This window comes from Canis aureus, chromosome 28 (assembly GCF_053574225.1).
Source record: "Canis aureus isolate CA01 chromosome 28, VMU_Caureus_v.1.0, whole genome shotgun sequence".
NCBI lineage: Eukaryota > Metazoa > Chordata > Mammalia > Carnivora > Canidae > Canis > Canis aureus.
In genome coordinates this window covers 36,203,305-36,229,925 of record NC_135638.1, presented here as the reverse complement: position 1 = coordinate 36,229,925, position 26,621 = coordinate 36,203,305, and the positions used below count along the sequence as shown (strand labels likewise).

Sequence of the window (26,621 nt, the reverse complement as noted above, 5' to 3'; positions counted from 1 at the left end):
GGGGCCCGGGAGCCGCCGGTGGCCCGGCCCGAGGCCGCCTGGCCTCCCTGCCGGCCCGCGTCGCCTGCCGCGCTCACCGCGTTCTTCTTCTGCACCATCTTGTCCATCTTCTTGGCAATACGGACCACCTCGTCCTCCATGGCTCCCGCAGGTCTTCCCCGCGCCCAGCCCGTCCGGGTCGGGAAGTGGGCGAAGCCGGAGCTGAGGGCACTGCAGGCCGCGACCCCAGGCGCTGGGCGAGCCCACCACAGCAGGCCCGGGCCTAGGCCCTTCCACGCCAACCAAGCCCGCGGCGGCGGCGGCGGCGGCAGCGGCGGCGGCGGCGGCGGCGACTCCGCCCCCGCAGGCAGCTCCAATCGAGCTCCGCGTTCACTGTGCAGGCACTGCCAGTCGACAGCGGATCGCCGGCAAACCGCGCGCCCAGCCGCCGGCCAGACGGGCGTCGACCGAAGCGCGGCCAAGGAGATGACGCGCAAAGCGCGCGGCGGGGCCTCCCGCGGGTCGGCCGGGGACGTCGGCGGGAGGCGGGGCCGGGGTTTGCCGCGCTGGGGCCTCGGGCCCCGCCCCCGCGCGGGCGAGCGGCGACTCGGCGGAGGCCGGCGGAGCTCCGCGCCCCGGAGAGCGGAGACTCAGACGTCGGCGGCGTGTAAGGCCTCGGAGCTGGAGCCTGAGTCCGCGGGAGGCGGTTCCCTGAAAACCAGCACCCCAAGTAGTGGGCTGCGCGGAGGCTGTGATCGCGGGGCGTCCCCTGCCTGCCGTGTGTGAGCTCCGCGGGGACCGAGACCCAGCCGCGGCCTGGAGCCAGAGTGTCCCACGCGGTATTTGAATATAGTTGACACTTGACAGAAACGTTCGCGACCAGGAAATAAGGCGTCTCATCTGCTTCTGAAGATGACTGAGGAAGTTGGCCTCTTTGAGGCTTGTGACCAACAACACAAAGCCAACGTAGGAAATGGAAATACCCTATTATTAATACCCTCTAGCATGAGGGTGCAGGCTCCTTCAGTCCGTCTTCGCCCGACTACAGCTTTGCCCACCAACTCCTGCTGTTTGCAGACAGATCCCCAACCACGTGTAGTTATCACGAATCAAAATTCCCCTGTTTTTTCCCATACTAGAATGACACAGTTTTCCCACTTCTAGCTCAGTTATTTTGGGGGGAAGAGGAATGTTGTCCTTTTCCCTTTCTCATGATTTCCTGTATTTTATCTCCTTTTAAAATTTTTATCATTGACTCCCAAATTAACTTGCAGTGAGACTGTATGACTGGGAAGGAACTGGTTCTTAGGTGTCTGTTGAGGTTTGAATGGTCAGTTTTTATAAATATACTAGTGTCCTGATAAAGAACTTGTATTCCAGGGGCCCCTGGGTGGCCGAGTCAGCTGAGCTTCCGACTGTGGGTGGGGTCATGATGTCAGGGGCCTGGGCGGGAGCCCCTTACTGACTGGGCTGGGTGGGGAGTTGGCTCGGGGTTCTCGCTCTCCCTCTGTCCATCTCGCACCCCCGCACTCTCACATCTTGAAAAGAAAGAAAAAAAAAGAAAAGAAAAAGAAAAGCATTTGTAGAATAGCAGGTAGAAGGTTCCATACAGGCTCATTACCTAAGAATTGACTTTATTGTTCAAATACTTATATTTTGCTGCATTCTATTAATGTGTGTAAAAATCTCCATTTATGATTATGAATTTGTACACTTACTCTTAACAATTGTCACTTTTTGTCCCCCCCTCCCCCTAGAGAATCAGCTTGGTTTGTTTCAGAGAGGGTGCACCAGCAGGGGAGGAGCAGGAAGAGAGAGAATCTTTTTTTTTGTAATTTTTATTTATTTATGAGAGAGAGAGAGAGAGAGATATAGGCAGAGGGAGAAGCAGGCTCCACTCACCGGGAGCCCGACGTGGGATTCGATCCCGGGTCTCCAGGATCGCGCCCTGGGCCAAAGGCAGGCGCCAAACCGCTGTGCCACCCAGGGAACCCGAAGAGAGAGAATCTTAAGCAGCTCCATGGAGTTCAATGGGAGGCTCCATCTCAGGACCCTGAGATCATAACCCAAGCTAATAGGAGTCAGTCACTTAACCCACTGAGCCACCCAGGTGCCTGTTTGTTTTTTACTGTGGTAAAATACACATAATGTCATCAAATGACTAAAACAATTTAAAACGAGTTTGATATCCTTTATCCTCGGGAAAACAATGCATGGATTGGGAGAGTACAGTGCCTCACAAGCAGTGGGAGCACCAATCACAAGGGATTTGGGGCAAGAGATTATAGAACATTGACAAGACAAAGGGGAAACAGGGATCCCTGGGTGGCGCTGCGGTTTAGCGCCTGCCTTTGGCCCAGGGCGTGATTCTGGAGACCCGGGATCGAATCCCACATCGGGCTCCCGGTGCATGGAGCCTGCTTCTCCCTCTGCCTATGTCTCTGCCTCTCTCTCTGTGACTATCATAAATAAAGAAAAATTTAAAAAAAAAATTAAAAAGGGGAAACAGGGCATGATTGGCTAGGAGGTAGGGGAATTCCTTATAGACACAGCAGGTCCTATTTTCTAGGCTAAAGTAGGCTAGCTTAAGCTGAGTTAGAGGATTGCGATGGGTTTATGTTAGATTTCCCTGACAGGGTTTCCCTTAAGTGCAGGCTTAGATATGTGACTTAAACCAAGGCACAGGAGCGGTCCCCATTTTATGGGCCCCAATATACAAGTAACTTATAAAATTTACCATTTTAACTAATTTAAAATGTGCAATTCAATACCGTTTAGTACAATCACAATGTTAAGCAACCATCACCTTTACTTCCAAAAAGATTTCTATACATTTCATCACCTCAAAAAGGAACCCTGTGCCCTTCAGGCAGTCACTCCTAATTCCCCATCCCCCAACTCTTGGCAATCACTAATCTGCTTTCTAGCTCTATGGACCTATTCTGATCCTTTCATATAAGTGGGATCATACAATATGTGACCTTTTGTAACAGGCTTCTTTCACTTAGCATAGTGTTTTCAAGAATTATCTATGATGTAGCATGTATCACTATTTCATTCCATTTTATGGCTGAATGATATCGTGTTATATGGCTATATCACATTTTGTATTCATTAATTGATATATATGCGCATGGTTTCAACAGGTTACCTTTCACTGTTGCACATTTTCACTCTTGTGAATAGTGCTGCTATGAATATTACACAATACAAGGTTTTCTGTAAACACCTGTACATTCTTTTCAGTATGTAACTGGGAGTGAGTTGCTAGGTCTTAGGGGAATTATTTAATTTTGAGAAATTGGCCTGTTTTCACATAGCAGCTGCCCATTTTACATTCCCACCACAAACGTACTTACGGTTCCAATTCTCCATATCCACAGTTGTTTTTACATATTTTTACTTGTTATACGTATTTTTTAAAAGACTTTATTTATCCATTTGAGAGAGAGGCTGAGCAGGGATGATGGGGAGGTGGGTAGAGAGAAGCAGACTCCCCCACTGAGCAGGGAGCCCAAAGAGGCAGGGGGACTCCATCCCAGGACCCTGAGACCAAGACGAACAAGAGCTGAAGGAAGATGCTTAACCAACTGAGCCACCCAGGTGCCCCTGTTTTTATGCATATTTTTTATTCTAACCATCCTCATGGGTGTAAAGTGGATTTTTAAAAAACATTTTATATATTTATTTGAGAGAGGGAGAGCACGCATGCACACGCACAAGAGCAAAGGGAAGAGCAGAGGGGAAGGAGAAAGACAGAATCTCAGATTCCACGATAAGCACAGAACCCAATGAGGGGCTCATCTCACAACCCTGAGATCAGACCTGAGCAGAAGCCAAGAATCTGCCACTCAACCAACGGAGCCACCCAGGTGCCCCATGAAGTGGATTTTAATTTGCACTCCCCTAATGAATAACTGTGCTAAGCATATTTTAATGTGCTTATTGGCCATTTGTGTATCTGGAGAAATGTCTATTCAAGTTCTTTGCCCGAATTTTAATGAGGTTCTTTTGTTTTTGAGGATTTTTAAATATTTTCCGGACACTAAATTCATTAGGTACGATTTGCAGATCTTGTTTCCCATTCTGTAGTTTCTATTGATAGTGATCTTTGATATCTAAACCTATTCAATTTTATTGAAGTCCAACTTATGTTTTCTTTTGTTGCTTGTAATTTTACTGTCATATCTAGAAAATCATTGGCAAATCAAGATCGTGAAGATTGCCATTGCCATTTTAGTAAGATTGTCTTCCAATTCATAAAAATGGAATGTCTTGGGGCACTGGTTGTCTCAGTTGGTGGAGCATGCAACTTTTGATCTTGGGGTTGTGAATGCAGGCCCCACATTGTAGAGTTTACTTAAAAATAAAAATAAATCTTTAAAAGAGTGGAATGTCTTTCCTAAATTAGGTCTTTTCACAATATTTTTAGTGTACAAATCCTTTACCTTAAATTTTTTCCTAAATTTTATTCTTTTGAATGCTATTTAAAATGGAATTTTCTTAATTTCCTTTTCAAATTTTTCATTGCTAGAATTTACAAACATATTTTTATATATTGATTTTGTATCCTCCAAATTGGCTGAGTTTATTAGCTCTGATTTTTTTTTTTAACTCTTTAGAATTTTCTACATAATAAAATTATTTCATCTGGGGACACCTAGGTGGCTCAGTGGTTGGGTGCCTGCCTTTGGCTCAGGTCGTGATCCTGGGGTCCAGGATCGCATTGGGTCTCCCTGAGGGAAGCCTGCTTCTCCCTTTGCCCGTGTTTCTGCCTCTCTCTCAGTCTGTGTCTCTCATGAATAAATAAAATCTTAAAAGAAGATAAAGTTGATGTAAGGATTGTTATATTAATAAAGGATATAAAATGCTTAGTATAGTGCCTAGAACATCTCAACTACTTAAATTACATTTTCACTTTTTTAGTAATTTTTACAAAAAGAAATGGTATGTTGTTAGAGGAGTGGAAATATGTATCTACTTTTTTTTTTTTTTTTTTTAATTAAATCCTATACCCAACATGGGGCTGGAACTCATGGCCTTGAGATAAACACTCACATGCTACTAAGCCAGCCAGGCGCCCATCATATATCTACTTCTAAAAATAGCAGTAACACTGATTGCAATACTAGACAAATTTTCCAATTATTTATATATACATAAGACACTGCTGCTGTCAATAGAGATTAACAATGCCACACTGAACACATCTGTGAACACAGTAGTTGAAAAGGATAATGAAATAAAAGATTATGATATGAAATAAGGTGCTGCTGTGAAGGCTAAAAGTTGCAGACAATATTTTGGTACAAAACTCCCTTACCATTAGGGCGACCCAAAAATAGAACAAGCTACCTCACAAAAAGACGAGCTGGTACTCAGTTTTAAGTACTCAGTTTTAAGTACTCAGAAGCAGAAAATGAAAGACTGCTTAAGAGAGGGAAAAGAAAGGATTCCCTTATTGGGAAATGCTAGACATCAACAGTAAAAAGAAGAAACTATTTGGATACTGACTCATGACACTAAAGATCCCACGAATACTGCACAAAAGGAGGCGACTTGGAAACACTAAACAAAACTTCTCCAACAGGTCAGAAACACTGAGAACCAAATTTAAGAATATTTTTTTAGCTCATTAAAATTGAGTAACAAGAGAAGCTTTTCTCATCCTTGTTCCATTCCAGGACAACCATAACATCATCAAAAACTCTCTCCTGAATGCATGTTCTTATGATTGCACTGCCATTTTCCCTTTTTCGGTATAGTCGGTCATTTGAAGACAAACCCAAATATTAAAAATAGTACTTGAAAAAGCAATCACAGAAAAGTCAGAATTAAAATTTTATTCCACATTGGTAGAAATCATGAAAAAGATTTACATTTTCACATATTACAGCACAACATTTCAACGGAGTATTTCCTGCCATAAATTAGATTTTGCTGATTTGTATAACTAAAATAACAATTTATATTCTTTAAGGTAAAGCAAAATGACTTAGTAAATGATTGTTTAAAAAATTTAAATACAAAAAAAAAAAAAAAAAAAAAAAAAAATTTAAATACAGACATAAACATATGGCTTCATTATTAACATTCTATACAGTCCACATCATATGTATTGAGTTGTGATTAATCTCCATCACCCATAAATTTGTTTTCCAGTAATTTTTACCAATAATCTGAAAAATTCAACTACCTAAAATCAAGTAATTGCTACTTTTATGTTTGCACAAAAATTAAAATAAACCCATCTGACTAAAGTGAAGTTTTCAAGTAAGTCTGTTGGCAGATAAAAATAAAGCAAATTTTTCTAATGGACTGTTCATTTTCTACGGTAGTTGGTTTCAAACACATGTACAAGTAAACTAAAACTATGCTACGAAGACAATCATTTTAGAGCCAATCATCTTATAAATTAGTTTTTAAGATCTGTCTTATATATTCCAGAACATACTAGAATATGACCTACTTATTCTTTCAGTTAATTACAGAAAAAATAATCACAGAATTATTCCCATTATCTAAATTGAAGATCCTAATAACTATATAGGTCTAACTTTGGACTAAGGTGCAGTTTAAGAAGTAAGTAGTGTAGGAAGTTTAAAGGTTTCTTTATATAAGTGTAACTATACTTTAAATACCATCAAATCTGTGATTCAGAATATCAAATTACAGCATGTATTGGCAGCAGATGTCTATGGCAAGGAGGCAATATCTGGTCTGTTATGAAAGATTTAAAAAAAAACACATTTCTAGAGAGGAAAAAAATATTAAACAGAAATGATCAGGGAAAGTAAAGCCTGGTCCCCAAAATAAAAGGGCCATTAACTGAAGAGAGGAATATTACTCTTTACTGATCTTAGAAGCATTATCCCTATTATTGGGGAAAATGTAGTTAACATCTCATCCTTATTATGTATTACAATCATTAAGTATATAACGAATACATATATAAAAATACAGATAATGCATGGTGACTAAGTAATTTTGGAGTAAGTCCAAAGACTAAGTCACAGCATGCATAAATCATTTATATCTTACTGTTCATTGATACCTAACAAATTTTCATTAAGCATACTAATAATTTTCAAATGATGTAATAAAAAATCTGGTTATAATATTTTATTATTTTGCTGAATTACATTTGGGAAAAAGAAGCTTAGATGCTTCACTTATTTTAATACTAGTATATTCTGAATCATATTATACAAATACATGTATAGAAACTTAAAAGACCATATTTCCCACAAGGAGATACTATGTAGTCTGTGTCATCGGTGGGTATTTGCAAAACATTTTAACACTGCAAACATTAAAAGTTTCAAGATTGGGCACAGGAGAAGGTTTATACGCTACTGTAACGATGCTGGTGTGCACTTCTACACAAGGCCTCTTAGTGACATCAATCAACTGGAGGTAAAAGTCTATCAATGAAATGCTTGATATCCATCATTTCCTGTTTGGAATAAAGTGATTTAATAAGCAGTTACAAAATCAGAAATTAAATCCCCACTAAAATACCAACTAAATCGATGGTGTGCTTAGGTATGATGAAACCACATTTTTACTACTTCAATTAAATGAAAAGTTTTAACAGAGAAATGACGCTCCAACAGGAATTTCAGAACATTTCCTATGATTAGAATTACTATTGTACATTCAAATGATAGCTCCCAACTATTATGCAGTCCCATGAAAATGGTCTGCGCATTTTAGTATACTTGAACAAAATAAAATGCAGGGGTTGGGTGGGGAAAAGGGGGCTTAGAAGTATCCAGAGAAGTAGCACTAAGGATACAATTATGGCCAACTAAGTATGGTTGGAAAAACCTAGCTTTTAACCTTTCCTCATTAGAACGAAAGGCTAAATCCATAGCATAAAACATTTTGTGCCTTTCAAGGATTTACATACAACCAACCATTTGAAAGACAGCAAGTACCTATGATAGGCCTGGAAAGATATGAAAAATATATCAAGTATTACAAAAGAAACATTTCTAGAGACTCCTGCATATGGCTCAGTTTTCTCATTCCCCTCAATTTCTTACTATGGCCTCTAGTATTTCAAGGCTTAACCTCACAGACCCACAAATTAGCAAGACAAAGAACCTTCACCCTTATAATTTAATCAGTCAGAAAATAAAGCCACAGCACAGAAATGCTCTATTTTACAACACTCTCAAGTCCTAGAACTTTCCTGGTGATGACACCTACACCATTTTACCTCTTTTCACTTTCTGCTCCTAATTGTTTAGTCCAATGTTCTCCAATATGATTGCACAAAGAATCATCAGCTTTTTTTTCTTTTTAGGTAAGCTCTACATCCAACATGGGGCTTGACCACACAGCCCTGAAATTGAGTTGCATGCCTGGAGTGTGCAAATAGTATGCACATCTTGATCTTGGTGTTTTAAATTCCAGCCCCAAATGGAGTATAGAGATTAGGTAAACAGAATCTTAAAAAGCCACATGTTCTACCAACTGAGCCAGCCAGGTGTCCCTATGGAGCTTTAATTTAAAAACACATCCATGAGGGTGCCTGGGTGGCCCAATTGGTTAAGTGTCTGCCTTCAACTCGGGTCATGATCTCAGGGTCCTGGGATTGAGCCCCAAATTGGGCTCCCTGCTCAGTGGGAGTCTGCTTCTCCCTCTCCCTCTGCCCTTCCCCCCGCCTGTGTTCTAACAAAATCTTGAAAAAAAAGAAAAGAAAAAAACCCCACATCCATACAATTACAGATGCCTGAGTCTACCTGCTAACACCCAACGTGCTGAATCAGAATTGTGGAGTTTGGAGTTCTGGTATTTGAATGTTTACTAATCTCCAGGATATTTGTGATGTAAAGCATATTTTGAAAACCAATGCTCAAGACCCTCAGTCCCTGGTGAATTGAATACTCAGAGTGCCAGCCCTCCTGCTTTCTGGATTCAATACAGTTTCAACTATGTTCTCAATAACAGCCTAGAATCCCAGGTCTCCTTATCTTTCTGGATAAATCATATTACTACCTCTTTTCTCCATCCCTAAAGCAAATGAGTCAGCCAGGCAGAGTGGTTGCAAACAGTTTTAAGCTGGACTACCTCAATGCTGGCAATGAGAAAATTTTTATTATAGGCCTTTTCAAGCCACCAAACCAATGTAGGCCTCCTTCGCTCTTATTAAGTGACACTGTTCCCTCCCACCCTGAAATTCTTTTTCCTAAAATAACCTAACCAATTTTTTTAGAAGTTTGTGTATGTATGTGTGTAATCTCTACACCTGATGTGTAGAGACTCAAACTCACATCTCCAAGATCAAGAGTCGCATGGTCTTCTGACTGACCCAGCCAGGTGGCCCACGATTCTGAAATTCTCTCCTCTTGCACTCTCATTTAATGTCTAACTCCTCCTAATTCCTCCCAAAGTGTATCCCTCAGCTTCTTTCTCATGATATTCTCCCATGGTAACTCCTCAGTGATTAACAATATTGGCAATTAGTCTAAATCTCTATTACAGGCTTGAGCTTCAAACAAGTATTTCCAAATTCCCACTTTGCATGGGGGTACATCAATCCCAGTATGTTCACTAAACTCAGTATCATCTCCTTCCTTTTACCCTAAAACTGTTCCTTGTACCTACCTTATGAATGGCATCCTACTCTAGGACAGCCAGCTTTTCATATTTCCTATCCTACGGTCCCTTCTCTATATACTTGCTATCTAAATCCTACCCATTCTTCCAAATCTAGCTTTTTCTTCATGATCTCAGTACTCCCAAGATAGAATTAATCTTACTCTTCTCAGTGTTTTAAAGAACTTTAAACACTTATTCCCTTTTATTTTTTTAAGATTTTATTTATTCATGAGAGAGAGAGAGAGAGAAAGACAGAGAGAGAGGCAGAGACCCAGGCAGAGGGAGAAGCAGGCTCCATGCAGGGAGCCCGACGAGGGACCTGATCCGGGGTCTCCAGGATCCCACCCTGGGCCAAAGGCTGCATTAAACCGCTGAGCCACCAAGGCTACCCACTTATTCTCTTTTTTAATATTTATTTATTTAAGAGAGAGAGCAAGTGAACACACAGAAGCAGAGGGAGAAACAGACTCCCTGCCAAGCATAGAGCCTGACAGAGGGCTCCATTTCAGGACCCTGGGATCATTGATCCAAGCTGAAGGCAGATGCTTAACTGACTGGGCCACCCAGGTGCCCCTAAAAACTTCTAATATAACACGTCACATTCTGTTTTCTACATAATTATTTGGACACATATTCTTCTCCCCTATTTTATTTAGCTTAAATTTTAATAAAAAGGACTGCTTTTGTCTATGAATTATGTTCAAAAGTTGCATGTAATAGGAACAGTGAATATTCGTTGAATTAAATTGGATAAACTCTGATCTAAGTCCTGCAACCTATGATTCAATGTGAATTCATTAATTAACTCCTCTAAACACCAAAGCAATTAAATGTTACTTATCTTAAATATATTACATGGAAAAGGTGCAAATATGTCTCTGTAATCACTGGTTCCAAACAATTACCTGTTGACATGAACCGTGCATCATGCCTTCATAGGTTTTGAAGGTTACATTGGCTGGATTTACTAATGTTTTTAGCTTTTCGGCAGTAAGAGAAGCAAATGTTAGGGGAACTAAAAAATCGCAATCTCCATGGCACTGAAGAATAGAAATATCTCTGTTAACACCACTGATAGGACCCTGCAAAAAGAAAAGAAAAGTAGTATTATTTACCCAATTATAGAGTATCACACCAGGCATTTACAACTATAAATAGATATGTACATACAATATGTTATTACTTATACCATAGGTTCTATTCGGCCACAAAAATCAAATTCCTTCTATCCCTATACTCCCTACAACTCTAAATATTTTAACTTTTATAGGGCATATGATTACCCTGTCTTGTATTATTGTTTTCCCAATGAATTGGTTCCTTGAAGCAGACTGTATCTTATTCTTTATATGTTCACAAGTGTCTTGAGATGAGAGGTATATTTTAGCTAAATCATGATATTCTCAGTTCTTATTTAATTGATTTAAATAAGATGGTTAATAAACAGAACTTAGTATGTGTAAGACACCAAAGAATTACTACAGAGTGATGAGGAAAAAAATCCTATATTTAAAGATGAATTTGAAAATAAATGTCCACTTCTCTCATGCGTATTATAGATTGCTTTACACTATTGAGTACTTAGAAATTCTATTCTATGGTAAAATTTTGTTATAGGGCAGTAAAAATACTAAATATTCAAACATATTATTTCTATATATAAAAAATGTTTGATGCATTTTTAAATATGTACATTTTAAATATACATATTAAACACTTCAAATATAAGATTTATGACAAAAGGACTTATTTCTTACTCCATTCTAGGGAATCCACAATAAAGATAGTGTAGTAAACAGATAAAGCCTCGTAGTACATCATGAAAGTCCAAGAAAATTCTTTTTAAAAAAGGATGACTGAGGGCAGCCCGGGATGCTCAGCAGTTTAGTGCTGTCTTCGGCCCATGGCGTGATCCTGGAGACCTGGGATCGAGTCCCACATCAGGCTCTCTGCATGGAGCCTGCTTCTTCCTCTGCCTATGTCTCTGCCTCTCTTTCTCTGTGTCTCTCATACATAAATAAATAAGTAGTCTTTAAAAAGAAAAAAAAAGGATGACTGATGTGAACTACGGGCTTTGGGTGATGATTACGTGTCAGTGCTGATTATAACAAATGTACCACACTGCTACGGGGTATCCATAGCCTGTGCACAAATGGGAACTTTCTGTGCTTTCTGCTCAATTTTGCTGTGAACCTAGAAATTCTTTAAAAATATAGTTTAGGGGATCCCTGGGTGGCGCAGCGGTTTGGCGCCTGCCTTTGGCCCAGGGCGCGATCCTGGAGACCCGGGATCGAATCCCACGTCAGGCTCCCGGTGCATGGAGCCTGCTTCTCCCTCTGCCTGTGTCTCTGCCTCTCTCTCTCTCTCTCTCTCTCTCTGTATGACTATCATAAATAAATAAATAAATAAATAAATAAATAAATAAATAAATAAATAAAAATATAGTTTATTGGGCAGCCTGAGTGGCTCAGTGGTTTAGCGCCACCTTCAGCCCAGGGCGTGATCCTGGAGACCTGGGATCAAGTCCTGCGTCAGGCTCCCTGCATGGAGCCTGCTTCTTCTCCCTGTGTCTGTGTCTCTGCCTCTCTCTCTCTCTCTTTGTCTCTCATGAATATATTAATAAATCTTTAAAAATATATAGTTTATTAACTTAAAAAAAATGAACCTGTCGTCAACATTATCTGTGATCTTTTAGTTCAGTAATCTAATGTTGCAAGTACCAGTCTGGCTACCTGTGGAAATGAAGTCCGTAGTGGAAGCCAGCAACTTAGTGCAGTGACACCAGCCAGTTTCTGCTGTGTGGTAAGAGCAGTGTATAAAGATAAAGCTCCTCCCTGGAAAGACAAACAGAGAAAAGTTAATACACATTGCAGCAAGTTGCTAACAGCAACTTAAACAGGTTTCTTGTTACTAATAATGACCATTAAAGAAAAAAAAAATCAACCTGGCTGATTGATGTCAAATCAAATCAAGCAAGCTAGCAGAAATACAGATGTCCTTTAGGACATGATTCTCTACACTGAAGACCACTGTGAGAACATAGCAACCACCCAGTCAGTCAAGAAACAGTTAATTGTATACTTAAATGTACTTACAACTGCCTTAGGAATATTCTCGATTTATAGTTATTTTCTCCTCTGAAAAGTCTTAGGTATAAAATCAAACTTAGTCTTAAGTTGGTAGTCTTTTCTACAACAAAAATTCAAGATAAGAAGAACTCTGTAGTAGACATCTTCAGAGTATCTGCCTTTCCAGCTTACAATACACTGCGCTCTGGGAAGTGGATTCCCATTAGTCATCTGGATGCCATGTCACCATGACCTGCCTATGGTCCCCATAGGAACTTAAGATTCTTTCTCATCATCCAAGATACTTATGTCCCTTTTCTTAAGATCTTGAAATTGGAATAGTGACTGTCAGTCTGTCTCTCTGCATGGCTGGAACAGTAGCCCATAAACTCAGAACTGGAAAAGCTATAGGCTGCAAAGGTGGAAAGTGCCAACTGTAGATGAAGAGGCAAATGAAGCAGATGGGTAGAAAAACAGGAGATGCGAGAAACTCATGACGGCTTTCTAAGTTTTGGCTATTTCCTGAGGCCCTGCTTCATTCTCATCCTTAGTTTTCCTGATATTCCACGAACTCATAACTCTCTCTTTCTTGCTTAAGGTATGAATTCCCTTCTGTAAACTGTAATCAACAAATCTTAACTATACAGTCTCCTACATTAGATCTCCTACAGTCTCCTTCTTTTTCAGATCAAGCATTCATTTCTGTACCTACATTTATGTCACAAATGTATTACAACTGACCTTATCCTGAACTTTAACAAACACCAAATCAGTAATATCTTTTTATTGTATCAACAACACATCTTTCTACTGAATCCTAACTTTTAAACAATTCCGTAATTCTGACATTGTCCTATTTCAGGTAGTATGAACACGAAGTTGTTGATTTAGAAGATTTACAGATTGGAAGCTGAGAAATTTGGGGATAGGTGACAAAGTAAACATGCAATAAGCTGAAATAGAGATGTAAGGTCAATACGAGGTAATTAGATCTGCAGAAAAAGGATAGAAGGTAGGAGAAAAACTACAGAAAAAAGAAGAAAGATGCCAAAAATAAACATCATATATTTAAATCTAAAGTCTATTATTTTTAAAAGATTTTATTTATTTGACAGAGACACAGAGAGAGAGAGAGAGAGAGAGAGAGAGAGAATACACACAAGCAGGGGGAGCAGCAGGCAGAGGGAGACGGACAAGCAGACTTTCTGTAGAGCAGAGAGCGCAATGCCAGGCTGGATCCCAGGACCTTGGGTTCATGATTAACCAACTGAGCCACCCAGACACCCCTAAAATCTATTTTACAAGACAAAAAAAGGAAAGATGATAGAGTGACATCAGCAAATGGGACATAGGTCATTCCTAACTTTGCTTCCTCTTACAAGAACAAACATGCAATCACTGACAAAACATCACTGAGAGAATCCTAATATACAGATGGGGCTGGGGGAACTGAGGCATCCCTCTGCACAGAGATACAACAGACCACACTAAAAGGTAAGAGAAGCAGCTACACACTGGTCACATTGCCCCTTTCCCGAGCCAGTGAGGCCCCATCCGCACCCAAAGAGTCTCCCCAGAGCTTTTGGTTCCTGCATTGGGAGAAGAGAACCCAGGGGGAACAATCAGCAACCCTTGGCATCATGGGTCACTCTGTGGGAGCCCCTACTTGGATTTTTCCCCAAGAGGATTGCAGGGGAGTCCATGGGTTCAACCACAGGATCTGTGACAAAAAGAAGGAAGAAATTCTCTTGTTTTCTACCTTATTGTTCCAACAGTAGTCTCTTCCTAGGACAGGGGAGTTATACCTGTGTGTATTAGTTTTGTTTATAGGGCTATACAGTGTCAACTTAGATATCTATGTGTGCTAATTATTTTAAGAAAATACATTCCGAGTTCCAATCAATTTACTTATTAATAAATAGATCTTCAAGACATAATCTAGAAGTTGAAAGCAATTGCTGGAAAGAGAACTAGAAAAGCAAAAGAGTACATTCTCATAATTAACTATATTCAGTCCAAACTTAATTCAGCATTAAAGAAATAGTAAAGATAATAGTATATCAGATTCTGTAACACTGTAAAAAACAACAACAACAAAAGAACAACAACAAAAAACGCAACTCCTCCATAGAAAGGGACAGAATCCCCAGACTCGTAGATAAATCACCCAAACTTTACCTTACCTGAGAAAATCCTCCCAAAACAATTCTGTTAGAAGGGATGCCATTCTTCACCTCTTGCTCTATCAAAGCTTTTACTAAAAACAACATAAAATTAAATCACTAATACTTTCAAAGTTATGTCTAAACGTACCATTTTAAATAGGGTGAAATTAATTACAAAAAATACACAGTATATTAAACATTGAAACAAGTGAAAAACTTAAAACGCCCTACACTAAAATACAAAACTAGAATGTATTTTCATTATAAAACTCATTTTGCAGGGGTTGCTTAAACTGTTCAATTATTTCTTATGTAATTTGTAAACAACACTTCTTTCTCTTATCAATGGATATTCTTTTATTTATGGTCAATTCTACTCATATACATTTATATTTTTCTCTCTTCAATGAATCATAGAAATTTGTATCTAAAAGTTGCCACTTTAAAATATAAATAAAATAGATTACATGGTTTGTCATCTATAGTGTTTAAAAAGTTCATTCTATTATTTTAAAAACTATAGTACTAATTTTTCCTATAGTCAGTAAAATGATGCAGGAAAACAAAATCAAATGAGTTCTTCTGCTTCTGCAAAATACTTTGACACAATCATTAACTATAAAACTTGGTGACTCCTAGAATTTCCTTTTTCTTTATAATCTGTCCTGTGTTTTTTTAATAACTGCACCTTTTACAAATTATGTCCTTTCATTTTTAGATATGTTTAAGAGTTTCATTTTTTTAAAAGATTTTTAAATTTATTCCTTAGAGAGAAAGACAACAAGTGAGAGCATGGGGGGGGAGCAGGGGGAGAGGGAAAAGCAGCCTCCCCACTGAGCAGTGAGCCCGATGTGGGACTCGATTCCAGGACCCTGGGAGTGTGACCTGAGCCAAAGGCAGATGCTTAACTCACTGAGGCACCCAGTTGCCCTGTTTCATTTTTAAGATTAAACTTCCAACTTCATATTTCCTGTTTCTTAAAAACTAAAAATCTGCTTTTTAAAACACTGCAAAAACAAATGCCCAAATAAAAAATTAATTTTATTTTTATATAAAGTTTAATTCTTAGTTAGAATAGGTATGAACAGCAATGTTCTGACTATGGTAGGGAAGAATGGCCTAGAGAACAGTAAAAAAGAATTTAAGAAATAAAAGAAGTGATGAGAAATGTGAGGGATTTATTTAGGGGAGACTGTACAGCCTCAGTCAGATGAAGGCTGCAGAAGTGGCAGAAATAGGGGGCACCTGAGTGGCTTAGTCAGTTAGGTGGCAACTCTTGGCTCAGGTCATGGTCTCAGAATTGTGAGATCAAACCCCAAGTCAGGTTCTGCACTTAGTGCAGTCAACTTGCCCCTCTTCCTCTGTTCCTCCTCATTGCTTATGCGCACGCGTGTGCACACACATGCATGCTCGCTCACTCTCTTAAATAAACAAACAAACAAAATCCTAAAGAAAAAAAATAAAAAGAAGTGGCAGTAAAGGCCCAGTTGTGAGGAGGGAAGGCTCAAGTAAGGGCCTAGGGAATGTTAGCTGCTGGCCAGCTGGCAAGATATTGGAGCCACTTCCCCTGAGTTCACAAAACTTTACTCATCAAGGTGACACCAACCACTGAGATAACTAAAGACAGCCCTCAGCGGTAGAGCAGGGCATTCTAATTTCAATCACCTTTTGCTTAAGGGTGAGGGCACCACTGTGCTCCCTGGACCTAACCTGAGCAATCTCTTCTTTGTTCAGGAGCATATTCTTGTAGGCCTCAAACAGAGGCTCCATTCTTTCCTAGCTCTCTGAATCTGAGCCTCACTTTCTCTAATAATACATCATCACCTTGTAGAGGAAAGAAATGGCAAGTATGTCACAGGCCAACTCTATCACTACGATGGAGCTCACCAGACCTAACAGTCTTCTCCACAAGGCCTCACCCCTCTCTATCTTCCACACAGTCCAATAACTCACTCCCAAATCCAATACCTATTTTTGTCATCTATTATTGTTTGACAAAATCCTAGCTCTAGGATTCTCGACTTGATCTACTTTTTGATGATCCTAAAAGCCACTGTTCTTGCTTTAATGGTCCCAAAACTCCAATACGTTGTATCTTCCCTGTTTTAAAGTTTTTAAGAGTTCATCTTTAAAAAGATCTTTAGGGGCGCCTGGGTGGTTTCGTCAGTTAAGCAGCTGCCTTGGGCTCAGGTCATGATCCTGGAAGCCTGGGATGGAGCCTCGCATGGGGCTCCCTGTTCAGCGGGGAATCTGCTTCTCCCTCTGCCTCTCACCCTGCTCATACTCTCTCTCTCTCTCTAATAAATAAATAAAATCTTTAAAAAGATTTTTTAGAAGGACCCTAACTAGTTTTTAAGCTATTTTGGAAATTTTCAAATAAATATAAAAATAGAAAGAGTATGCAATAACTCCCAGGTACACATCACTTCTGCAATTATCAATTCATAGCCAGGCTTGTTTCATCAATATCTGTTGTGCCCCCACCCGAGTACTCTCAAGTCAATCCCCCCCACACACACACACACACAAGGATGCCTCTATACATTTTCTAAAACCAGATTTCTCCCAATAACTAGTATTCTTCCATGCTTTCATCCTAAAAATAAACGGAATTATCATGTTCATAAGAAGCATGGAATACCAACCAGAGAACACACTTTGGATTTTCTGTAAAGTAGAGCTAATACTTACGCCATAGAATGTTAAAAGAGATGACTTACAAGAATTATCTGATTTAATAGCTGAAGTGTTCAATCAGTGGCATCTATTATTATTATAACACTAAAATTAACCAACATAAATTACAATCTATAGGATTATATCACTATACCCATCCTTACTTCAAGTCTTCTTAGTGAAGATAACTGGCCACAACTATTAAATTGCTATTTTTTCCATTACCCTATATAAATCAAAGCAAAACAGAGACGAAGTTTAATAAAGGCCAGTCTTCCCAATCACCTCTTCATTTATAGTTAAGGGAGTCCAAGTAGCCATAGTGGCAAACAAGTTAGAGAGTGATCAGATCACCTTCTAAGTTTATATAATTGTATCTTATTTCATTAACATCAATAAAACCATTGAACCTACGAAATAAGAATGTTTTTGTCTTTATAAAATGTTTCTGTACTTACCATTTTCTGCTGCCTGTTTAATTCCAGGTTCATCCTCCTGTGAATCTGGTGAAAGCCCAAAAATATCAAACCTGGAAAATAAGGCTAAATCTTAAAAGCTATTTGATTATAAAAAAATGCAATCATGGTATGTTTTACTAAACTCAGGGCAGTCTGGACAAAAAGGGCTAGCCATGAACATGAAACTCAAATTAAAATGTCTACAGAGACGAAAAACTTAAATATGTGAATCTGACATTTTATGTGTTCCTTTCACCAACCAGATACAGGTTCTAATGTTAAAAAATCACAATGCCACATAACCTCAGGGTAAGAACATCTAAGAAAATACCTAGTCCAATCTACAGCTGAGCAGGAATTCTCAATGCATACTTCTCTAAAAAGTTTGCAATAGGGATCCCTGGGTGGCTCAGTGGTCTGAGTGGCCTTCGGCCCATGGCATGATCCTGGAGTCCCAGGATCGAGTCCCACATTGGGCTCCCTGCATGGAGCCTGCTTCTCCCTCTGCCTGTGTCTCTCACGAATAAATAAATAAAATATTTTTTAAAATAAATAAAAATAAAATAAAAGGTTTGCAATAAATTCCAGCCATCCCTTTCCCCTTCTGTTGCATCCTAAGTCAATCCAAAGGAACACAAGGACTTTACCACATCACTCTCAATACCTCACACATATTGAGCACAGGTATTATATTATAATCTATCCACATTCTGCAAAACTTTTTCATCACACATTGTAGATACCTCCAACTAAAGACCCAAGGGAAGCTTTCCTCTGGCCCTATACACTTCTCTTCCAAGTTATATTCTTTCATTATTGTCGCTAGCAACATTAGCTGGAAATTCTGGTTATGGATGGGATTTTGCCAGAGAGGGAAGATGAAAGAACTAAAGTCCAAAGTAGGCAAGAACTTGAGAAAGTTGGCAAGGAATCCAGAAGAGATAAAAAGGAAGTGGAGGCATGGGTAAGAAATGGGTGAGAGAGCAGACACCCAGGACTCCAAGATGGCGTCATCCGTACCAATGAAGGAAAAGAAGCTCATGAAGGTGAAACTAGGAGAGCTGCCAGGCTGGATGCTGATGCGGGATTCCACCCCTAAGGGCACTGCTGGAGCATTTCAAAGAGGTTACTACCAGCATTACAAGTATATCAATGTGAAGAAAGGGGGCGCCGCTGGGATTTCTATGGTGCTGGCCGCTTATGTGCTTTTCAACTACTGTCGTTCTTACAAGGAGCTCAAACATGAACAGCTACGCAAGTACCACTGAAGAGGGCCCAGTGTGGAAGCACATTTGGCATTCCTGACCATGACTTTTGCCTGACATCCTTGAATCCTTCCATTGCCTAATCCACAATTAATATCCAATAAAAGTTGACTGGTTAAAAAAAAAATAAAGAAAGAAAGAAAAGAAATGGATGAGAATAAGTAGAGAAACAAGATGACAATAGATTGGAAGTAGCCTAGAGGAATGAAGAACTGACTCTACTTCCTGACTATAAAATATACAGGGAATGTGAAAATATCTTGAGAGGGTGGAAGAGGAAGTGGTTTCCTTTAAAATTTGTCAACTGGGCAGCCCGGGTGGCTCAGTGGTTTGGTGCCACCTTTGGCCCAGGGCGTGATCCTAGAGACCTGGAATCGAGTCCCACGTTGGGCTCCCAGCATGGAGCCTGCTTCTCCCTCTGCCTGTGTCTCTGCTCGTCTCTTTCTCTCTCTCTCTCTCTCTGTCTCTATGTGGGTCTCTCACGAAAAAATAAATAAAATCTTAAAAATAAAAATAAATAAAATAAAAAAATAAAATAAAATAAAATAAAACTTGTCAACTTTCCAGAATGGCAAGAAGTTGGAAGGGTAAAAAACTGTTGCTTAATCAGAGTGTATGCTACATGGGGGTCATTCAAATGCTGGGTCATTGAAACCAGCAAAGGTTTATCAAGCAGTAGGAGATATTTTCTACAATATTTGTGTTTACCCATTTCCTCCTATTTCTGTACCTACTGGTGCAGCTCCTTAAGTTTACCCCTAACTTTAAAAAATACAAAACTTTAAGGTTAAACTTAAAAGTTTACAGTTAAAGTTAATTCTGTAACTTTGCAACCTAAAAATAGCTAATTAAAGTTGCTACATGCAAAAGCACTTCCAGTAAAAAACAAAACAAAAAACCCAAAATTTTAAAAAAAATCAAATAAGTATAAATAAAAAGTTCTTATTGAATAATTCTTACTTACCAAGAAGGCATAGCCATGTTCATATTCAATGTTATAGGCATAACTGGTCTACACGGCAAAGAAAAAAAAAGGCAAAATCAGAGTAATGTAACAAGGCATAAAACCTGATAAATTCCATCAATTAAGGATAGGTAATTACTTGAGGCTTACACAAAACTGTATGCTACAATTTTAATGTATAAACTGTGTCACCTTGGGATCCCTGGGTGGCGCAGCGGTTTAGCGCCTGCCTTTGGCCCAGGGCGCGATCCTGGAGACCCGGGATCGAATCCCACGTCGGGCTCCCAGTGCATGGAGCCTGCTTCTCCCTCTGCCTGTGTCTCTGCCTCTCTCTCTCTCTCTCTGTGTGTGTGACTATCATAAATAAATAAAACATTTTAAACTGTGTCACCACATCCACACCTGTGTCATTTTTTCTACATATCCTCTAGATGTGTTCTGAAGATGGAACAACAGCAGGAAAGGACTAAGTTTGGCAAATAAAAAACATTTTTCTTTTCCAACACCCTTATTTATTTATTTATTTTTAAAGATTTTATTTATTCATGAGAGACGGGGGGGGGGGGGCAGAGACACAGGCAGAGGGAGAAAGAAGGAGGCTCCACGCAGGGAGCCCAATGTGGGACTCCAGGATCACGCCCTGGGCCGAAGGCAGGCGCTAAACTGCTGGGCCACCCAGAAATCCCCTCCAACACCCTTATTTAATAACTTTCAAACCAGACACGACAAGGAAAACAAGTACCCAAGACAGTTGGAAATGTATAAAATAGGAGACTCTGGCTAAGGGTATAAGGAAACCAGCAATTTACCAAATGGTCAGATTACATTTTTGCTTATTTTCTAAGTTTTATCTATATACTTAGTTATTAGAGACCTCTAAATAAGTATGAGAAATGTAAGTCTTGCCTAAGTGTCCACTACACCCAACTCAAATGATGAAAAATCTGGATAACCTGAATGTAGCTCTAGGCCCAAAAGGAAAGAAAAATAAATACACTGGAACTACATCTAATCACTATCCTCCTAACTCATGAAATGAGTCTAGCTTAGTGGTTATAAAATCTTATCAATTCTTTTTTTTTTTTTTTTTTTTTTTTTTTTTTTATTTATTTATGGTAGTCACACAGAGAGAGAGAGAGAGAGGCAGAGACATAGGCAGAGGGAGAAGCAGGCTCCATGCACCGGGAGCCCGATGTGGGACTCGATCCTGGGTCTCCAGGATCGCGCCCCGGGCCAAAGGCAGGCGCTAAACCGCTGCGCCACCCAGGGATCCCCAATCTTATCAATTCTTTGAGAATTGATAAGAATTTGAGAATTTCCCTAGATTGGGAAATAGCCTTAAATCAAATGAATCCTGGGGTCAATTACAGCAAAAATTCTAACATAACCAAGAATTCTGTCTCTTAATTGAATCAGAATAATAGCGGACACAGCCATCCTTGCCATAGTATTCAGCCACAGTATTAGCCTACAGAAGTCAGGTAAACCTTCTATTTCAGGATATTTCTTACCTAATCAGATACTTTTCCTCTTTCCATTCTCTTTTCCCATTTATCAGCTCTACTGCTACTACCACTTCTGAGGATGAATTACCTACTAGCATGAATCTAATCCCATTTGTCTTCTCCACAGCTATTGTTTCTCGGCAACCTTTTGACCTAAACCCTTGCCAATCTCAACAATTTTCTGAGTCTGCTCAAACTTTATATAGTTTCTGACATACAAAAACATTTTTCAGAATTTGAAACCAAATCTATCAGACTTCAAAACCTGTGTTCTTTCCACAGTATATCACATTGCCTTTATCTGATAAAATTTAGGAGTATTTTCCACATAGTAAATAAAGCTCTCTCACAAACCTGTCAAGTAAATAAATCCCCTTCAGAGATACCCCACAGATACCTTAGCTCTCAGGTGTTTGTATATGTTAAGGAATTTTTCTAGCTCTGAGTTCATACGATCTCCAAGAAAGCATTATTTTAAATCTCCCAACAAAAAAGAAAAAAAGTTCTATGTAGCTAAGTTACCAGTTTAGTTTTAAAGAATTTACTAAGCTTTACTCTCAAACTGAATATTTAAAAAGATAAAAACAAATCATAGGGCAGCCCCGGTGGCTCAGCGGTTTGGCACCACCTTCAGCCCAGGGTGGGATCTTGGAGACCTGGGATCAAGTCCCATGTCGGGCTCCCTGCATGGAGCCTGCTTCTCCCTCTGCCTCTGTCTCTGCCTCTGTCTCTCTCCTCTGTCTCTCATGCATAATAAATAAAATCTTTAAAAAAATTATAATCAAATGCTTTTCTAAGAAAGTAAAGCTATCACAATTATTCCTCTCCAGATTCTGAATCACAAATGTAAAGATTAAAATACTTACGCATGTGGGCAGATGTATTTGATATGTGAACTTCTGATACCCACAAAGGCTTCTGCCCATCCATGCCTGGTAGACAAATTATATGAATGATGCCATTAGATACCATTTTAAATTCTAATAAATTAGTAACAGAATAGGAACTTTTAAAAACTTACAAGAATAAATGTTAACTCCTTATAATACCTTAAATGTGTGGACCATCAACGCTATTAAAACACCACTATCAACCCAGAAACAACCAAAAGGCTACTACGCAAGCTTTACAAATAAAGATGATCTCTCCTGATTTCTGCAGAACACTGTGTTTTCTTTCATACATTTCCACAGGGCTTTACAATTTAGAAAATATAGATATGTTTCTCTCTTTATAACCTCACAACGTGCCTAACAAAGTAGGTAAGACAAATAATAATGATGACAAAAGCTACCTCAGGAATAAATCAGTTATCTAAAACTCTACATGCTAAAAAATAAATAAAACCCTACATGACTACTGCACCACTAAAAATAACTTTATTTAATGTTCATTCCTTGTGTGTATTATGTAGATATACATGTTCAAAATGGAATAATAGAAAAGCTTAAAATCATAATCCTTCAAGCCAGAAACAAGCAGTTAATCTTTTGATGTAGTTCCTGTTTCAATTTTTTTTCACATATTTCACTTAAGAAACAGAATTTACAAAAATGGGATACTATACATATATACAATTTCTTGTTTGTTTACATTCAACATTATAACTGATACATTTTACATTATTTTTTACTTTTTAAACATTTTTGGGGGGAGTGGGGGGAGTGGCAGAGGGAGAGAAAGAATCAGGCTCCATGCCCAGCGAGTAGCCAACGTGGGGCTCAATCCCATGACCCTGAGATCATGACCTCAGCAGAAATCAAGAGTTAGCTGCTTAACCAAATGAGCCACCCAGATGCCCCTACATGTTACTTCTATTAAAGTATAAACTAGAGCAGCCCTGGTGGCTCCGCGGTTTAGCGCCACCTTCAGCCCGGGGCATGATCCTGGAGAACCAGGATCAAGTCCCAGGTTGGGCTCCCTGCATGAAGCCTGCTTCTCCCTCTGCCTGTGTCTCTGCCTCTCTCTCTCTCTCTCTGTCTCTGTGTGTATCTGTCATGAAAAAATAAATAAAATCTTAAAAAAAAAGTGTATAAAGTAAAAACTTAAGGGGTGCCTGGCTGGCTCAGTCTGTAGAGGATGTGACTTATAATCTCAGGGTCATGAGTTCAAGCCCCATGGTTGGGTATGGAGCCTAATTTATTTAAAAAATAAATTAAAATTAAATAAATAATGTGGCACCAGAGTAGCTCAGTCAGTTAAGCATCAGATTCTTGGTTTTGGCTCAGATCATGATCTCATGGGCTGTGGGAACCAAGTCCTGTGATGGGCTCTGTGCTCAGCCAAGAGTCTGTTTGAAAATTCTCTCTTTGTCCTTTCTCCCACTTGCACGTAGCCACAAATCTTTGAAAAATTAAATCAATAAATAAATGTTAAAATGTTTTTCTATTAACTATTTCTCCATTTTAATCTACCTTCCCCAAAAGTGTTAAAGACATATAGAAAAATTAGTAATAAAAGATAACTTTAACATTTATATAACACTAGCTATGAATCAGGCACTATTCTAGAGTTCTGTGTGTGCTTTGCATGTGTTCGTGTGTGTGTCTTGTGTGTATATATACGTATATATGAGACTTTGTTATGAAAACTACAAAACTGTTGAAAGAAATTAAAGAAGATTTATAGAAATGGACACCTCATGTTCATGGACCAGAAGACCTAATATTCTTTTTAAACATGTATTTATTTTAGAGAGAAGCACGTGTGCACATGTGCATGTGTGGAGAGTGGCAGAGGGAGAGAATCTTGAAGCAGACTCCCTGCTAAGTGTGAAACCCGACAAGGGGCTCGTCTCATGACCCTGAGATCACGACCTAAGCAGAAATCAAGAGTTGGATGCTCAATTGACTGAGCCACCCAGATGCCTAAGACTTATATTCTCAAAGTGGCAGTACTCCCAAACTGATACACCCAGCCAATGCAATACCTATCAGAATCACAGCTGGCTTTGCAGAAATTGACAAGCCAATTCTAAAATTCAGCTGGACATGTAAGAGACCCAGAAGAGTCAAAACAATCTTAAAAAAAAAGAGTAAGACTGAAGGACTCACGCTTCCCAACTTCAAAAGTTACTACAAAGCAACAGTGATAGAGTGGTACTGAATTAAGGAAAGACCTACAAATAAACAGATTTGAGAATATAGAAATAAACCCTCAAATTTACGGTTAAAATAGTTCTGAAAAGAGTGCCCCCTCAAAAAAATCAATAGGGAAGGAACAATCTTTTCAACCAAAGTAGCTGGTATAAACAATTATCCACATGTAACAGGATGAGGCTGGACTCTTACCTCACACCATACACAAAAATTAACTCAAAATGAACCAAAGACTTAAATGTAAGAGATAAAAATATAAAACTCCTAGAAGAAAATATATGAAAATCTTGTGACATTGGATTTAGCCATGGTTTCTTAGATATCAAAAGCACAAATACAAAAGAAAAAATTAATCATCAAAATTAAAAATTATGCTTCAAAGAGCACTATGAAGAAAGGAAAAAAACAAACTACAGAATGGGAGAATTATCTGCAAACTACATTCAATAAGGGTCTACTACCCATGACATATAAAGAACTCTTCAGACCCACAAACCAAAAGACAACCTAAAAATAAAAAGGTAAAGGACCTGAATGAATATTTCTCCAAAGATACACAAATGGCCAACATGGACAGAAAAAGATGCTCAACATTATTAGTCATTATGTGAATGCAAATAAAACTACAATGAGATACACTGCACACTCACTAGGATGGCTATAATCAAAAAGACAAATAACAAGTATTAATGAGGATGGGGAGAAACCAGAATTTTCTTTTTCCTTTTTAAGATTTTATTGGTTTATTCATGAGAGACATAGAGAGAGAGGAAGAGACATAAGCAGAGGGAAGAGTAGGCTCCCTGCTAGGAGCCCAATGTGGGACTTGATCCTTGGACCCCAGGATCACGACTTAAGCCAAAGGCAGACAGACGCTCAGCCACTGAGCCACCCAGGTGCCCCAAAACCAGATTTTTTAAACACTGCTAGTAACATGGAGTTACCTACCATATGACCTTGCAATCCTACTCAAAGGAATATGATGAACAATAAAAAGGAATGAAGTACTGAATATGTTACAACATGGATGAACTTTAAAAACATTATGTTAAGGGGACGCCTGGGTGGCTCAGCGGTTGAGCATCTGCCTTTGGCTCAGGGCGTGATCCTGGAGTCCCCGGATAAAGTCCCACATTGGGCTCCCTGCATAGAGCCTGCTTCTCCCTCTGCTTATGTCTCTGCCTCTCTCATGAATAAATAAATAAATAACTTAAAAACAAAACAAAACAAAACATTATGTTAAGTAAAGGAAGCCAATTACGAAAGACCATTTATTATATGATTCCACTTATATGAAATGTTCAGGATAGGTGAATCTATAGAAATAGAAAGTAGATTAGTGGTTACCTAGGGTTGCAAATAAAGGGGATTTGGGGATAACAAAGAGTATAGGATTTTTTTTTTAGAGTGATAAAAATGGTTCCACAGCTTTGTGATTATATCAAAGACTGAACTGTAGAATTCAGTGGGTGAATTATGTGGTATACAAATTATATCCTAATTAAACTATTACCAAAAGAATTAAAAAGAAATAAATGACCTGAGTCCAGTCATGAGGACATTAAACCCATGGTAATTCTACATTCTACAGAATGTTCAAAGGATATGAGAGATAGGCTAATGATGGTAGTATTAGATCAATGCTCTCTGTCTCCATGAATAAATAAATAAAAAATCTTCAAAAAAAAAAGTAAAAGGATAAACCACAGAATGGAAGATAGTATTTGAAAATCACATATGTGATGATTCTAGTATCCAGAATATATTTTTATTATTTGTATTTATTTATTCATTTATTCATTCATTCAAAGAGAGAGAGAGGCACAGACACAGG

The 26,621-nt window shown here is 39.0% G+C and overlaps 2 protein-coding genes and 1 pseudogene across 8 annotated transcripts in view; 1 reads left to right on the top strand and 2 right to left on the bottom strand.

Moving 5' to 3' along the window:
* The window catches only part of TCEA1 (transcription elongation factor A1), a 40,345-nt gene extending 40,019 nt beyond the window's left edge, over window positions 1-326 (bottom strand). Inside the window, exon 1 of one of the 2 annotated variants that reach the window (XM_077876941.1) lies at window positions 78-326. In XM_077876941.1, coding sequence (XP_077733067.1) covers window positions 78-140 — 63 coding nt within the window. In that variant the 5' untranslated portion in view covers window positions 141-326. The remainder of the gene's footprint in view (window positions 1-77) is intronic. The other variant, XM_077876940.1, reaches the window with a different exon arrangement.
* A 1,027-nt stretch (window positions 327-1,353) lies between these two features.
* Window positions 1,354-26,621, bottom strand: part of LYPLA1 (lysophospholipase 1) — a 41,293-nt gene continuing 16,025 nt past the window's right edge. For 2 of the 6 annotated variants that reach the window (XM_077876943.1, XM_077876949.1), the window contains 7 exons: window positions 22,556-22,621; window positions 20,185-20,232; window positions 17,956-18,026; window positions 14,840-14,913; window positions 12,321-12,422; window positions 10,494-10,670; window positions 6,028-7,435 (listed from right to left, as the gene is read on the bottom strand). In XM_077876943.1, the coding sequence (XP_077733069.1) occupies window positions 7,382-7,435; window positions 10,494-10,670; window positions 12,321-12,422; window positions 14,840-14,913; window positions 17,956-18,026; window positions 20,185-20,232; window positions 22,556-22,621 (592 nt within the window). In that variant the 3' untranslated portion in view covers window positions 6,028-7,381. Of the gene's footprint in view, window positions 1,518-6,027; window positions 7,436-10,493; window positions 10,671-12,320; window positions 12,423-14,839; window positions 14,914-17,955; window positions 18,027-20,184; window positions 20,233-22,555; window positions 22,622-26,621 lie in introns of those variants that run through there. The other 4 variants (XM_077876944.1, XM_077876945.1, XM_077876946.1 and 1 more) reach the window with 4 other exon arrangements.
* LOC144300649 (ATP synthase F(0) complex subunit f, mitochondrial pseudogene) lies at window positions 18,951-19,326 on the top strand (annotated as a pseudogene).